At 35.8% G+C, this 14,900-nt stretch overlaps 1 protein-coding gene across 2 annotated transcripts in view; it reads left to right on the plus strand.

Annotated features, from left to right (window-relative positions):
• The window catches only part of TRHDE (thyrotropin releasing hormone degrading enzyme), a 425,213-nt gene that overhangs the window by 274,164 nt on the left and 136,149 nt on the right, over positions 1 to 14,900 (plus strand). For both annotated transcript variants that reach the window (XM_070051462.2, XM_051845675.3), the window contains one exon: positions 10,634 to 10,699. In XM_070051462.2, coding sequence (XP_069907563.2) covers positions 10,634 to 10,699 — 66 coding nt within the window. The remainder of the gene's footprint in view (positions 1 to 10,633; positions 10,700 to 14,900) is intronic.

Below are 14,900 nucleotides of genomic sequence, written 5' to 3' on the forward strand. Positions count from 1 at the left end.
AGCATCATGTATGAGGGGCCTTAAAAAAGTTCATGAAGAGGCCGGTGCTGTGGCACAACTGGTTAAAGCCCTGGCCTGAAGCACCAGCATCCCATATGGGCGCCGATTCTAGTCCCGGCTGCTCCTCTTCCAATCCAGCTCTCTGCTATGGCCTTGGAAAGCAGTAGAAGATGGCCCAAGTGCTCGGGCCCCTGCAGCCATGTGGGAGACCTGAAAGAAGCTCCTGGCTCCTGACTTTGGATAGGCTCAGCTCTGGTTGTTGCAACCATTTGGGGAGTGAATTAGTGGATGGAAGACCTCTATCCCTCTGTCTCTACCTCTCTTTGTAACTCTTTCAAACAAATAAAATTAAATCTAAAACAAAAAATGAAAGAAGGAATTAAAAGATAAGTTTATTTTGGTACAAAAACTTTTTGAAATCCATACTTAATTTTTTTCAATATATGAATTTCCATTGACTTTTTTTTAAGATTTATTTATTTATTTGAAAGTCGAGAGGCAGAGAGAGAGGTCTTCCATCCAATGGTTCACTCCCCAATTGGCTGCAATGGCCAGAGCTCTGCCACGTGGATGCAGGGACCCAAGGACTTGGGCCATCTTCTACTGCTATCCCAGGCTATAGCAGAGAGCTGGATTGGAAGAGGAGCAGCCGGGACTAGAACCGGCACCTGTATGGGATCCTGGAGCTTTAGGCCAAGGCATTAACACACTGCACCACAGCACGGGCCTGGACTTTTTAAGATTCCATATATGCAATGTATTCTCAAATTGTTCAGAAAAATATATAGTAGTAATGTGTGTATGATAATATATGCATGTAGTTATAATTTATATTGTTGATTTAGTACTTATTAATTGCATCATCTTAATATCATTTGTATAAAAATTTGTACAGAGTGATAAAACAAGTGTGACAAAATACTGATAATTAATGGGCTTGGATAAAAGATGTGTAGGAGTTCTCTGTAGTATTCCGATTTTTTGTCTTTGATCTAATTTTTTTAAAAAATTTATTTCCTTGAGGTAAAACAATTTCATATATTTCATATATATAGGTTTAGGAACAGTGATACTTCCCACCCAACCGCTCCCTCCCACCCACACTACCACCTTTCCTTCTTCTTCCTCTCCTATTCTCTCTTAATTTTTACAATGATCTACTTTCAGTTTATTTTATTTTCATAAAATTAACCCTACACTAAGTAAAAAATTCAACAGATAGAAGAAAAAACACTGTTCCGTCACCAGTACAGACAGGGCTGTAAACAATCATTGAATCTCAAAATGTCAGTTTCACTCCTACACATTACATTTTTGGTACTCTGCTAGTTACCACAGATCAGGGATACACATATGGTATTTTTCCTTTTGGGACTGGCTTATTTCACTAAGTATAATGGTTTCCAGTTACATCTATTTTTTTTGCAAAAGGCAGGGTTCTATAAATTCTTTTGCATTTCTTTGAGGACTTCACATCATCTCTGATGCTAATTTATCACTTGTTTCCTTTTGCTTCATATAGCTTTTCTTTGTTCATTTGTTTTATTATAGTGTTGTTTGTAGGTATTAGCAATGCATTCTTATTTTCATGTGTAAGGAGACTGAAGTAGTGAAATAATGTTTCACTACTGAGCATGTTTTTGGGAAATGGCCTTTATCATGTTAATGAACCCTCTTCTGTTTCTATTTCATTAAGATATAATTTTTGAATGAATGCCATAATTTCAAATGTTCTTATTCTTAAAGATGATGAAATCATTTGCCTTCTGTAAATGATTACAATGATAAAATATATTAATATAATTTTTGCTATTGTTGACTTTCAAGCATAAACTACTATATTTGCATATAATATAAACAGTATACACACATAGTTTATATTATTTTATTATATATTATATACCCAAATATGGAATATATATTTTTCCTTGTTCAGTTTTCATCAGTTTTTGGTTTTTGTTTTTTTTTTTTTTTGACAGGCAGAGTGGACAGTGAGAGAGACAGAGAGAAAGGTCTTCTTTTTTCCGTTGGTTCACCCTCCAATGACCGCCATGGCCGGCGCGCTGCGGCCAGCGCACCGCGCTGATCCCAAGGCAGGAGCCAGGTGCTTCTCCTGGTCTCCTATGTGGGTGCAGGGCCCAAGGATTTGGGCCATCCTCCACTGCACTCCCTGGCCACAGCAGAGAGCTGGCCTGGAAGAGGAGCAACCGGGACAGAATCTGGTGCTCCGACAGGGACTAGAACCCGGTGTGCCGGCGCCGCTAGGCGGAGGATTAGCCTATTTAGCCGCAGCGCTGGCCTCAGTTTTCATATCAGTTAAAGATGCACAATAATAAGAACTACGAAGCTTTTCCTCTTCTCCAGTTCTTTATAGTGCTTTCCTAAGAGGAGGGTAAACATGTTGCAGAGTGTGCTTATAAACTGACTTGCATGTAAAACTGACCTGGGTTTTTTTTTTGTGTGTGTGTGTATATGTGGTTTTGTTTTGTTCTCCATTTTTTTTTAATAACACCAAGTAGTCTGTCTACTTCTTTTTTGGTTATATTTTGGTTAAACTTATATTTAATTAAATATATTTAATTAAATATTTAATTTTCTGAGATTTCAAATGTATTAGCCTAAATTTTTATGTATTATATTTTTTCTTCTTACTTTTATTCATTCAAAAAGCAGAGTGATAGAGAGAGACATACACCTAGAAAGAGAGAGGGAGAATGAGAGAGAATGCAAATATCTTTAATTTCCTTGAAGATATTCCTCCAAAAACCTATAGTCAGGGCTTGTTAAGCCCAAAGCCAAGAACCCGAATCTCCTCCATCTGTGTATCACACTAATATGGCAGGTACTCAAATCCTTGAAATATCACCTGCTACCTCCCAGAGTGTGCATTAATATGAAGCTGAATTGAAAGCAGGCGTATTACTTGGTCTCAAGCATTCTGATATGGGATACTGGGTGGCCCAAGCAGTGGCTCAACTTGCTGTGCCATATTTGCTATTTTAATTTTGTGTTGTCAACCATTTCTTTGTCTCCTATTTTGTAAATTTTTTGCTCTTAGATTTTATCCTTCCATGTACACACATTTCAGTGGACATTGTTGTTATGTTTGAAATTATCTGGGTTGAATGCTTTCATCTCAGTGCTATTTTAGGCACTCTTGAAAGTTCCTTGTTTTCTTTTTCCTGGGATCTGTGACTTTCTCTTTAAATAGTTTTTTAGTATTTTGAATATAAACTGATACTTGAATGCTATTGTCTGAGAGTACTGAAAAAAAAATGGCCCCAGTGAAAGGTATATGTGAGTTTCATGACAGAGCAGATTGAGCACCTGGGTGTTAGCTGCAATCTCATGGTCTGAATTGCTGATTCGAACTAGAAAGGAACACGTGCTTACCTCTCCAAGCTAGGATCATGTTTTGCTAGCAATGGAAAAATTAAGGCTGCAATAGTAATAGGTGTTCCAATAATCAGAATATATACACATACACACACATATATAGTATGACCATTATATATATATAAAAATATGGCACATTTTATATAAATAAATATATATCATTTATATATATATATATAATATAACCAACATGTAGTTCTGTAAAGAAGAACAATTCGTAGAAAAAAAATTAATGAGCTAGACTGATCTGAAGCTAGGAGCCTGGATCCTCTTCTGGGTCTCCTGCTTAGGTTCAGGGATCCAAGTATTTGAGCCATCTTCAGCTGCTTTCCAAGGCAGATTAGCAGGGAGCTGGTTATGAAGTGGAGCAGCAGGAATCGAATAGGCACTGGCTGCCCTAATTTCCATTCCCACAAACAGTGTATAAGTGTTTCCCTTTCTCCACATCCTTGCCAGCATTTGTTACTCTCTGTGTTATGGATTTTATCCATCCTGACAGAGCTGAGGTGACATCTCATTGTGGTTTTGATTTACATTTCCCTGATGGCTTGTGATACACTTTTTTCATATATTTGTTGGCCATTTGTATTTCTTCTTTTGAGAATTGTCTGTTGAGGTTCTTTGCCCATTTCTTAACTGGATTGGTTGGTTTTATTTTGTATTTTTTTTTTTCTTGCTGTTGAAGTTTTTGCTGTTATATTTGGGATATTAAATCTTTGTCAAATAGGTAGCTTACAAATATTTTTTCCCATCCTGTTGGATGTCTCTTAATTCTGTTGATCATTTCCTTTGCTGTACAACAGCTTCTGAGTTGGATATAGTCCCATTCATTTAGTTTTGCTTTTGTTGCCTTTGCTTTGGGAGTCTTATCCAAGAAGTTGTCCTCTACGGAGGACACTTGGAGTGTTTTCTTCTAGCAACTTCATAATCTCAGGTCTTAAATTTAGGTATCTGATCTATCTTGAGTTGATTTTTGTATATGATATTAGGTATCGATCTAATTTCATTCTTCTGCAAATATATACAGTTTTGCAGCAATATTTGCTGAAGAGATTATCCTTACTCCACTCTATAGTCTATGAACTTTTATTAAAAATCAGTTGCTGCTGCTGTTGGGGCCGGCACTATGGTGCAGTGAGTTAACGCCCTGGCCTGAAGCACTGGAATCCCATATGGGCGCCGGTTCGAGTCCCGGCTGCTCCACTTCCGATCCGACTCTCTGCTGAGGCCTGGGATGGCAGTGAAAGATGGCATAAGTCCTTGGGCCCTGCACCTACGTGGGAGACTGGGAGGAAGCTTATGGCTCCTGGTTCCTGGCTTCAGATCGGCACAGCTCTGGCTGTTGCGGCCATCTGGGGAGTGAACCATTGGTATTAGTATTAGTTGTTTAATCAATAACACTTCTCTGCACATTTTTGGTAGCAACTGACATGTTTAGACCTGTTTAGACAAGTCTCTAATGGTGATTAATTCATGGAGCCTGAGTAGCAGCAGTAGATTAAAGTCCCAGAATTATCAGAAACAATTTGAATATCAAATAATAGGAATTCATTACTGTGTTTCTGGACTGACTGCAGAAGTCCAGTTCCAAGCTGGATGAATACATATGTGATTTCTTATAATTATTCTGTAAAAAGAGACATATGTTTTTACTCCTGAACACTTTGTTATTTGAGTTACTTCAACCCTAGTTCAACTCTTTCAAATTCACATAATCTGAGGACCATAGTTAAATAGGTCGGGAGTGGTTAGTCTGATGTGCCAAGTCTCCACATTGATGGAGCTCACAGTCTATTCTGTATAGTAAATGTTCTTAACTTCTGTGCTTTACACTTTACAACTCTTATTTTTCTTTACTTCCTTTTCTATTTCAGTCCTGTCTCAGAGAAGATTGCCTTTATTCTTTTCCAAGACTAATCTAAATTATCTTCTTACCTAGCCCTCTGGAATCTTACTCCAACACCCATATTTGATCCAGTGTGTCTCCAGTCACCATCTCCACTCAGTCATCTTTTGCTTTACACACAATTTCTTCTATTCTAAAAAAGAACAATGCAAACATGCTTTGTGGGAACAAGTTCCTAGTTTTCTCTTTGCTTTCTTACATTTTCATTTTCAAGTTGGCTTTCACATTCACAAGTCTATTTAAAGAAGTCTCTCTTAAATGTGATGTACTGGTGCCAGTTTTGTAGCACAGTGCATTGAGCTACTGCTTGTGACACTGGCGTCTTTTATTGGAGTGCCAGTTTGAGTCCTGGTTGCTCCATTTATTTATTTATTTGAAAGGCAGAACCGCAAAGAGAGAGGGACACACACACACACACACACACACATAGAGAGAGAGAGGGAGGGAGGGAGGGAGGGAGGGAGAGAAGGAAGGAAGGAGAAAGGGAAAGATCCTCATCTGCTAGTTCACTCCCCAAATGGCTGCAATGGCTGGGGCTGGGCCAGCAGAAGCCAGGAGCCAGAGCTTCCTCCAATCTCCCATGTGCAGGTAAGGGCCCAAGCACTTGGGTATCCTGCACTGCTTTCCCAGGTACAATAGTAGGAAGTTGGACAGGAAGTGAAGCAGCTGGGACTTGAACTGGCACCCATTTGGAATGCAGGTGCTGCAGGTGGAGGCTTAACCCACTACACCACAGTACTGGCCCCTGGTTGCTCTACTTCCAATGCTGCTTCCTATAAATGTGCCTGGGGAGGCGGTGAATGATAGTCCAAGAACCTGGGTCCCTGCCACCCATGTAGGAGACCAGGATGGAGCTCCTGACTCCTGGCTTCAGGCTAGCCCATTCATAACTGTTATGGCCATTTGGGAAATGACTAACTGATGGATGATTCATTCTCATTCTCTCTCTCTCTTTCTCTTTCTCTCTCTCTTTTTCTCTCCGTGTATTTGTCTCCTTCTGTCTGTTGTTTGACTATCATATATGTAAATAAAAATAAATCTTAAAAAATGTGTCCTACTATGCCCTTCTCTTAGTTATCAATTTCTGAATCTGAGCGCTGAATCATTTTTTTTAATGCTGACAAGGAGAGTTCTCCTGTCCTTTTTTTAAAAATTATTTTTATTTATTTGGAAGAGTTACAGAGAGAGGTAGAGACAGAGAGAGAAAGGAAGATGTTTCATCTGCTGGTTCAGTCCCCAAATGGGCTGCAATGGCTAGAGCTGAGTCTATCAGAAGCCAGGAGCCAGGAGCTTCTTCCCAGTCTCCCACGTGGGTGCAGAGGCCCAAGGACCTGGGCCATCCTCTGCTGCTTTCCCAGGAGCATCAGCAAGGAGCTGGATCAGAAGGGGAGTTGCCGGGCACCATTATGGGGTGCCAGCACTGCAGACCAGGGCTTTAACTAGCTGTACCACAGCACCAGCCCCTGAACACTAATTATTAAACGTTTCTTCTCTGACGCTACTTTGAAGCAATTTGCCTTCTGTTTTCATCACAATATGTCATCCTTTTAACTTCATTTCTTTATTGATGTCCTGACAGCTCCTGAGTGCTTGTTCTGAACACTGAAGTTCAGGTCACTTGTAATGTATAGAAAGATTCCAAGATTCTGTCTTCTCTTTCCCTCGCTATTCCTGAGCACCTTTACCTTGGTGGCCTCACATACTTCACATCTCAATTTATGTCTTTCCATCATAACCTCACACTGAATTTCATTTCTACGATTGCATTTGTCCTCTGTTCCTGTGGTTTTCTATCTGTTTATCACATGCAGTAATTTTTATACAGTTGTTATTTTACTCACCTAACCAACACTTTCTTCTAAATCCTCTGTATCTGCTAATGTCCTCTTCCACTCACTTGGGATTTATCATTCAAGCTTATCTTTTTCTATTCCATAAGTCCAGTTCTGAGTTTTATCCTCTTTGCCTCCATTTACTTCTGCTTATTTTGCTTCCTCCTTGGACTAACATTGGATTTCTGATTTTTAGTACTTTTACAAATTTCTCAGCCCTGGTACTCAAAATTCTCTAAAAACTACCCCAGTCTTATTTTCTGTCTAATTTACTTTCTCCTGGTTTTATGCACTGAATCCTTCTGCATCATGTTCTCCGCTGTGTTTTTCTGATATGTGAAGACCATTCCTGTCATACTATGCAAATGCTTTCTGACTGCCTTTGCTGCTAGAACCCACCCAACCTTCAACTTCCAACAGAAATGCCACCCTTTTAGACCCCTCATGCCTGCAGAGAAAGCCTCTTCTGCTTGTGGGACACAATAGACTGTTTCTTGATTTTTTCATTAATCTTAGATCGCCTGGAGCCTCATCTTGTTTATGAGGTTTTAAGGTCCTTGGAGATAGAGACTTATGGCATTCCTGTTTATATTGTACAGGATACTGAACACACCAGCCACTCAGTAAGCATACGTTAAAGGAATACAGTGGTTGATAAGATCTTCCTTTCTTCCAAGTGATTACTTATCACTGAGTACACAGATGATGTAATATACTGTATATCCTGGCTGAAATAACTGGTCTACAAGAGTACAAAGTAATCACTATGAGTGAAGATAATTTATCTTGCTGTCTCATTCATGTGTTATGTTATGATACTGTGAGCCAGTACAGGGAAAGGGTGATGGCATATCATGAGAACACAATTTTCCTTTGGAGGATTTTTTTAATCTCTGTGATTGATATGCATTCAAATGATTATATTGTAAAAAAATTTTGGTGGGAACTTATATGAAAAATACATTCCAAATATAAAAATATAAAAATTCCTAAATGATTAATGAGTTTATAAGAATACTTTTGAAGAATATTCATTATGAACCTTTTAAAAGTTAATTATCCTAGAATCTCCCAGAATCTTAGTATAGAAAACACATTGATAATTTTCTTGAACATTTCCTCAAGTTTTCAAAAACCTTGGGGAATAATATATTTACTTCTTGTACAGTGACTCAGGCTGCCTTATTATCTAGTTTGTGTGATTGGGCCTAGAATTATAAGTCATAACTGTATATATGTTATTATACTATAAACAAGGTTTATTTAATGAACACATGTTTTAGGTGTATAATGAAAGATGATTTGCTATTTTCTTTTTATGAAAAAAGCTTATAATGAGCAATGCCTATATTAAGAGGTATGATCTTTGTTATCATCCATACATAGTAGGTACTTATTATGTTGGCTAAGTGATGACAGGTGAAGAGCCCATCAGTCTATGAAGTTCTATAAAATAGGAATTTTTAAAGTTTAGCTTTGGAAAGAAAGCTAGTTAAATATAGAAGAATGTAAGCTACTCCAGAGGACATTAAAATGCTCAAGTGGGCATCATAGACATATCTTCTAAAAGTTAATTGAATTATACATTATAATAATGATACAGAGTTAAGTAATATCATATAACTTTGATTGCATTTCTGTATTTCATTTCCTGTTAGCACTCTTTTCCAGCTTAAATGAGACAGAAAAAGCAGGCCCTTCTCTATGGTTAGATATGATTCTTTTGTCATTAGACCATACTAAATTGATTGTTTTCATAGTCTGACAGGAGACCAAGTCATCATTCCCTAGAGGGAAACACTTAGATCTTACAAAGTTGGTGATTCTGTTTAGAAGGAGAGTTTGAGTTGACTACTTGAGGTTCTGAGTCCCCCTCCCCAGGAAGCATGGGTTAGTTTTGTTGAAGAATTGACAGTTTCCACCCTCAGGGTGGGTAGATTTGATTGAGAAATGTTTAAAAGGAGAGCTTGTCAAGAAAATTGGAGCAGTAGAGCTGATAGGTCCTGAAGGGAATTTTAACTTGGTCTCCAGATTAAATCATAAATGTTTATGTTTTATGGACTTATACAAGTATATGAAAGATAAAGACGAAGAAGCAAAATAAAACCCAAGAGTAAAAAATGTGGTAGAAAAATATCATAAGAGTCATGAAATATTGTGATTTTCTTGTTCATTATTTATTAAGATGAGAATAATATATTGATTTGAAGGCATTTTTGGGTAGCAATTGACATTTTTAGACACTTCTCTAATGGTGATTAATTCATGGATCTTGAGTAGTAGTGCATTAAAGTCCCAGAATTATCAAAAAACAATTTTAGTATCCCACAACAGGAATTCATTACTGTGTTTCTGAGCTGACTGCAGCAGTCCAGTCCCAAACTGATGACTCTATATGTGATTCTTATAATTCTCCTGTAAAGAGACACTTTGTAGGAAAAGATTCATTGCAGTGTGTACACCTGCAAAGGAGCAGGTATTGTAATGAAAGGATTTTGTCCCTTAAAAAGCAAGCTATCATTTATATTTAAACATTTGCTGCTTATAATCCGCTGCACATAGTTAAAACAATTTCATGTGAATTAAAGTATCTTCTTAAAGGCTTAGCTTATTTATATTTTATACGCATAGTTGTGATCATCCAGGCTTATCCATCATTACTTGGAATATTTCAGATTGATTGCATGCCTGCATTTCTGCACTGACATTGGTCTACCATATTATAATAATGGTTCTCAATGTGAGATTAGTGGTTTCTTCTATTATTCTAAATACTTATATTGATCACATGTTTTACATGTAAATCAAGCTTCTAAAACAGCACAGAAAAATAATTAGCTGTTTTGAAGCAGTGCTAATATCTAACATTCCTACAGTGCTTACTGTTTTATGACCCAGTTTGAAGTGCTTTACATATATTCATTTAAGCCTCAGAAGAACCACATGAAATAGGACTATTATTATCTCTGTATTACAGTGGATAAGAGAGAGAAGCAGAGAGGTTAGGTGATTTTCCTGAGTGAAGAGGTTGAATGAGTGGCAGAGCTTGGTGTTCTTTGCTTTCCACTTCTACAACTAAACTATTTTTTGACTGAATCAAGGATAAGATAAGTGCCTGTGTTACCACATGTTGACATAGGTATTATTCCCTTACCAGATAATGAGCTTGTAACTGGAAGTATTTTATCAACTTTGTCATATATAATGTTGAATAAAATGTTTATTACTGCCTAATACAGCTTATTATGGCCCTGAGATATTCTGTCAAAGAGACCATTTTGCAGTTGTAGGTTTTAAATCTACAGAACTTTTTGATCTGTAAAGGAAATAATGTAACTGCTTTCTCTAAATGAAGTGTTGTTTTCATGATTCTTTTGTTCTTAAATATTTTTGAATATAGAATGGCATAAATGAAGCAGATTATTTTTGAGTAATATAGGACAATTTTAAAATCAATATACTTGATTGAAATTATTTTCCTTTTAACATTCTTTCCTAGGGTGCTGCTTTAATTAGAATGCTGGCTAATTTTATGGGCCATTCAGTTTTTCAGAGGGGTTTGCAAGTAAGTAAAATGCTTTCTATTTTTACTTTCATTTTCTCTTATCAATATATATGTTTCAAGATTGTATCAGAGTTTGTGAAGCTGCTAATAAAAAGTTGCTGAATTTGATGGAAAACTTTCCAATGTGTAAGGTAAGCAATGTCTTTTTGTATGATAAATAGAAATTCTGGGTTGGGATAAACACTGTATCAACTGTTAGACAATTTAGAATCTGCTTAATTTTCATTTTTAGATTGAAGTAAAGATCAACGATGTCACAGCCTAAATAATATAAATAAGACTTTCAGAAAATGCCATTTTTTTATTCCATTTAAAAGTTTATATAGGGCAATAATAAAATATGTTAGGCTTACTACACTTAAGTATTTGAGAAATTCTTAAGGCTATTTCTGCATATGTACTATTTATGTTGTTATTTACTGATGACATATACTTGTTGTTCTCTGTCCCAAAGATACCCAAGTGTTATTTAAATTAGAAAAATGTCGGGTTTTTTTTTTTAAAGGAAAAAAAAACAGTTTTATCATCTTATTTATCGAATATACAGTATGGATCTAAGAATGTCTTTTTAGATAAGGAAAACTTTTTGAACACTTGAAGTAGGCGCAAAGATAGAAGAATAGAACTTTTATTCCACTGAATCTGCTGAAGTAAATCATGTTCTTAGTAGCTGTGATTGATGAATTATTTATGATGCATTCCGCTACTTAGAAGTGTCCTTTAAAGTAAATTGATGTTCACCTGAAATACAATTATGCTAAGACAGAGAGAGCAATCAATCTTATCTGTTCTTAGTAAGCTTTTCATTTTGAAATTTAAATAAACTACATCTGGGATCAGGTCATATTTTAATAGTATAATTCTCTCTTTACCTAAAATAAACTGATAGATAAAACAAAGCAAGAGTTAAGGATGTTATGACAAACTATAGATACTTAATGCAACAAAGAAAACATATAAATTTCTTGAAGAATAATTTCCCCTGGAAAATATTTTTATAGATTCGTTTCAGCAGGGGTTGAGATTTCCTTTAATCAGCTCTTTCCATTAGGGACACCTTCAGAATAGCTGAATCCATTGAACCTATTTGCTGGTGCTAAAGGCTCTATTCTGATCACATAGTTGGGGAAAATCTTTTTTTGTAGGGAGTGCTCTGCATGAATATAAACTATCTGGAGGAATGTCCTTCCTTATCCCCACTCCTTTGTTTTTCCCCATTGAAGTTGTAGCATGACAAAATGAGAAAATAGCTAAGCTTTCATACAGGCAACAAAAATTGAATTTGATTTTTTGGTATCAAGTTGATGTGAAATCATTTTCCGTATACAATTTTTATTGTTTTTCATCATCTGTGTGTTTACATTTGCTCAGCAGATTGAATACTATAGTTTTAATATTTGGAAAGGATTATTATTTCATGACATTTTCCTTTATCCTGTCTTAGTTTCTGTGGTATGCAAAAATTATCCATTTTTAATGCATCCTTTTCCATTGACCCAATTTGTTTGGTTTTATTTCAAATAGTATACCCTCTGTCTCTCATCATAGTAAACATTCACTTGAAGCTTATTAATGTGTGCCTTTGTGCTCAGATAGTTGATTTGCTTAATTTTCAATGGAGGGACTCTGTTTGTCAACATTGCATTTCATTTGCCTTGTGACACCTCATTGATCAGATAGATCTGTATCCTTCAGTACTGGGCTTGCAGCTTTATTTATGCTCATCACTCAAACTGATTTAGTGTATCATCAGCAGTTTGGATTAGTTTACAGTAGATCCCTATGTCTAGGTGATAAATTATCATCTCTTGTGCATGAAGATATATGGGATGTGTTTTGGAGATGACCTCCTGAACAGACACTTCATGTCATGGTGAGGAGTGGTCACAGAGTTGATATTAATATGTTTTCCATCCACAAGGCTCTGGGGAGTGTTGGTTTGCACGTTGTTGAAAGAGCTAATCTGGGCTGTCAGCATTAACTCTGCTGGAAAATCTATTAATTGTTTTACATTAACCATGGCTATTTCTTTGTTGACAAATGGAAGTTTATTATTTGCAAACAGTCCCGAGATTAGATTTACAGGTAAAGGCAATCCCAAATTGTGACTATTAGGTTTTTCATATACCTTATTCTTTCTTCTTCCTCCTTCCCTCCCTTTTCCTCCCTCTTGTCTTTGTTTCCTTTCTTTTTTCTTTTTCATTTCCTTTTTCCTTTGCTCTACTTTATACACAAGAATAATGTCATAATGGCTATTTCATCTTGATTTATTATTTACCTAATATTTGTTTCCTCTTGTAATTTTATGAATCCTTATGATTCATTTAACCTGTTTTGTGAACAAAGAAAGCATTTTGTACAAACACATAAGTTTGTAATATAGAATAAGTAGGCTTCTGGGTCAGTTTGTATATTCATCTTTAACTGATAAAATATCTTCATATAGATTAAACTACATTTTCTATCTTTTATAATATTTTAGGTGGGTAAGTACACATATGTTTTAAATTTCAACCTAAACATACATTTCAGTAGGAAGATACTACAGACTTTTTGAGGAAACTTTTGTTTCTAATATTCTTAAAGCACAATGGATCAATTATAAGAAAAATCTAGAAAGTAGTTTCATTTTAAATAGTCACAACTTTCTTCGATATGGTGTTTGTGGTACATTTTCTCAAGTTCACCTTATTTTTTTATTTTTTTTCTGATACTTAAATTGTGCAGTATTGTTTTAAAATAACTTATAATTCTTTTGTAAATAATACATACATAAAATTATTCTTGATATCACTGATACATTGGCTTCAGTTTCAATGTTTGGATAGAAAATTAAACTTACAGTAAATCAAACCTGAACCCTTCTGGTTTTAGATCATAGGTGTCACTTGTAAATAATACATTGATTTTATTTTATTTTTTAATTAATTTATTTTTAAGGAATACACATTTAATATGTACAACTTTAGGAATATAGTTATTCTTTCCACCAAAAACCTGTCCTCCCACCCATACTCTTCCCCCCTTTCCCAGTCTAATTCTCCACTAAGATTCATTTCCAATTAACTTTGTACACAAAAGACTAACTATATACTAAGTAAAGATTTCAACAATTTGCACACACATGCACACATACGAAACTGAGAACAAGTATCACAGTTAACTCTCTTAATGCAACTCATTGAGGACAGAGGTTAGTACACAGTGACTCCTGTTGTTAATTTAACCACTAACACATATATAAGTAAGACTCTTATGTGTGATGTCAGTGACCACCTGAAGCTCTTGACATGAGCTGCCTAGTCTATGGAAGCCTTTTGAATCCACAAACTCCATCAGTATTTAGACAAGGCCATAAGCAAAGTGGAAGTTCTCTCCTCCCTTTAGAGAGTACATCCTTCTTTGATGGCCACTTCTTTCCAATAGGATCTCACTCACAGGGATCCTTCATGTAGAATATTTTTTAGCCACAGTGTCTCGAGCATTTCAGGCATAAGTAATATATTTTTAAAACATAGAAGTGTTTATTTTTGCAAAGCCTGCATATCTACTGCTCTGTACAACTGACTTTCCAACTAATTGCAGGCATATTTGGTGAAGCTTGAGGCAGTGGAATAAATAGTGAGAAGGGATTCTTATTTTTACCTCTAATTAATGGTGGACATTCTACAACTCACTGAACTTCAGCTGACCTCTCATCTGACAGATACAAAATGCAAGAGTTGGTCTAAATACTCTTTAGATTCTTTCTGTCTTGCATATTCTCTGACAATAAGGTTTATTTAATTCAGTTTACTAGTTAGACAATTTGAGTTTACATCTTTAGTTTGAGACAACTTTCTGAAATAGGAAAATTTGTAAACTGCCTATGCAAGAGTGATTAATCCCCTGTTCTTAAGTCTCCTGTTAATGATGTGAATATTAAATCTGTATGGTTATCAATGTATATAGTACTATAACTATACTTAAACCAGACTATCACTTTTAATTACAGAGAGTTTTTCTAGTGCTATGTTTTGTTTTTCCAATATTAGGAAACAACTGCTTTTTGGCCTTTTTAGTTATATGTTTATGTTCATATTTTCCTCTAAATACTTTCTATTTGGGAGACTAAGCTGCAGTTGTCTGAGATAGCATTTGCTAAGGACATTTTGATATTTCATGGAGATTTTTAGAATATATTCAGTCTTTTCTAAGATCA

Source organism: Oryctolagus cuniculus, chromosome 11, assembly GCF_051225735.1.
Source record: "Oryctolagus cuniculus isolate XC-2025 breed Fujian yellow rabbit chromosome 11, ASM5122573v1, whole genome shotgun sequence".
In the NCBI taxonomy this organism is placed as follows: domain Eukaryota; kingdom Metazoa; phylum Chordata; class Mammalia; order Lagomorpha; family Leporidae; genus Oryctolagus; species Oryctolagus cuniculus.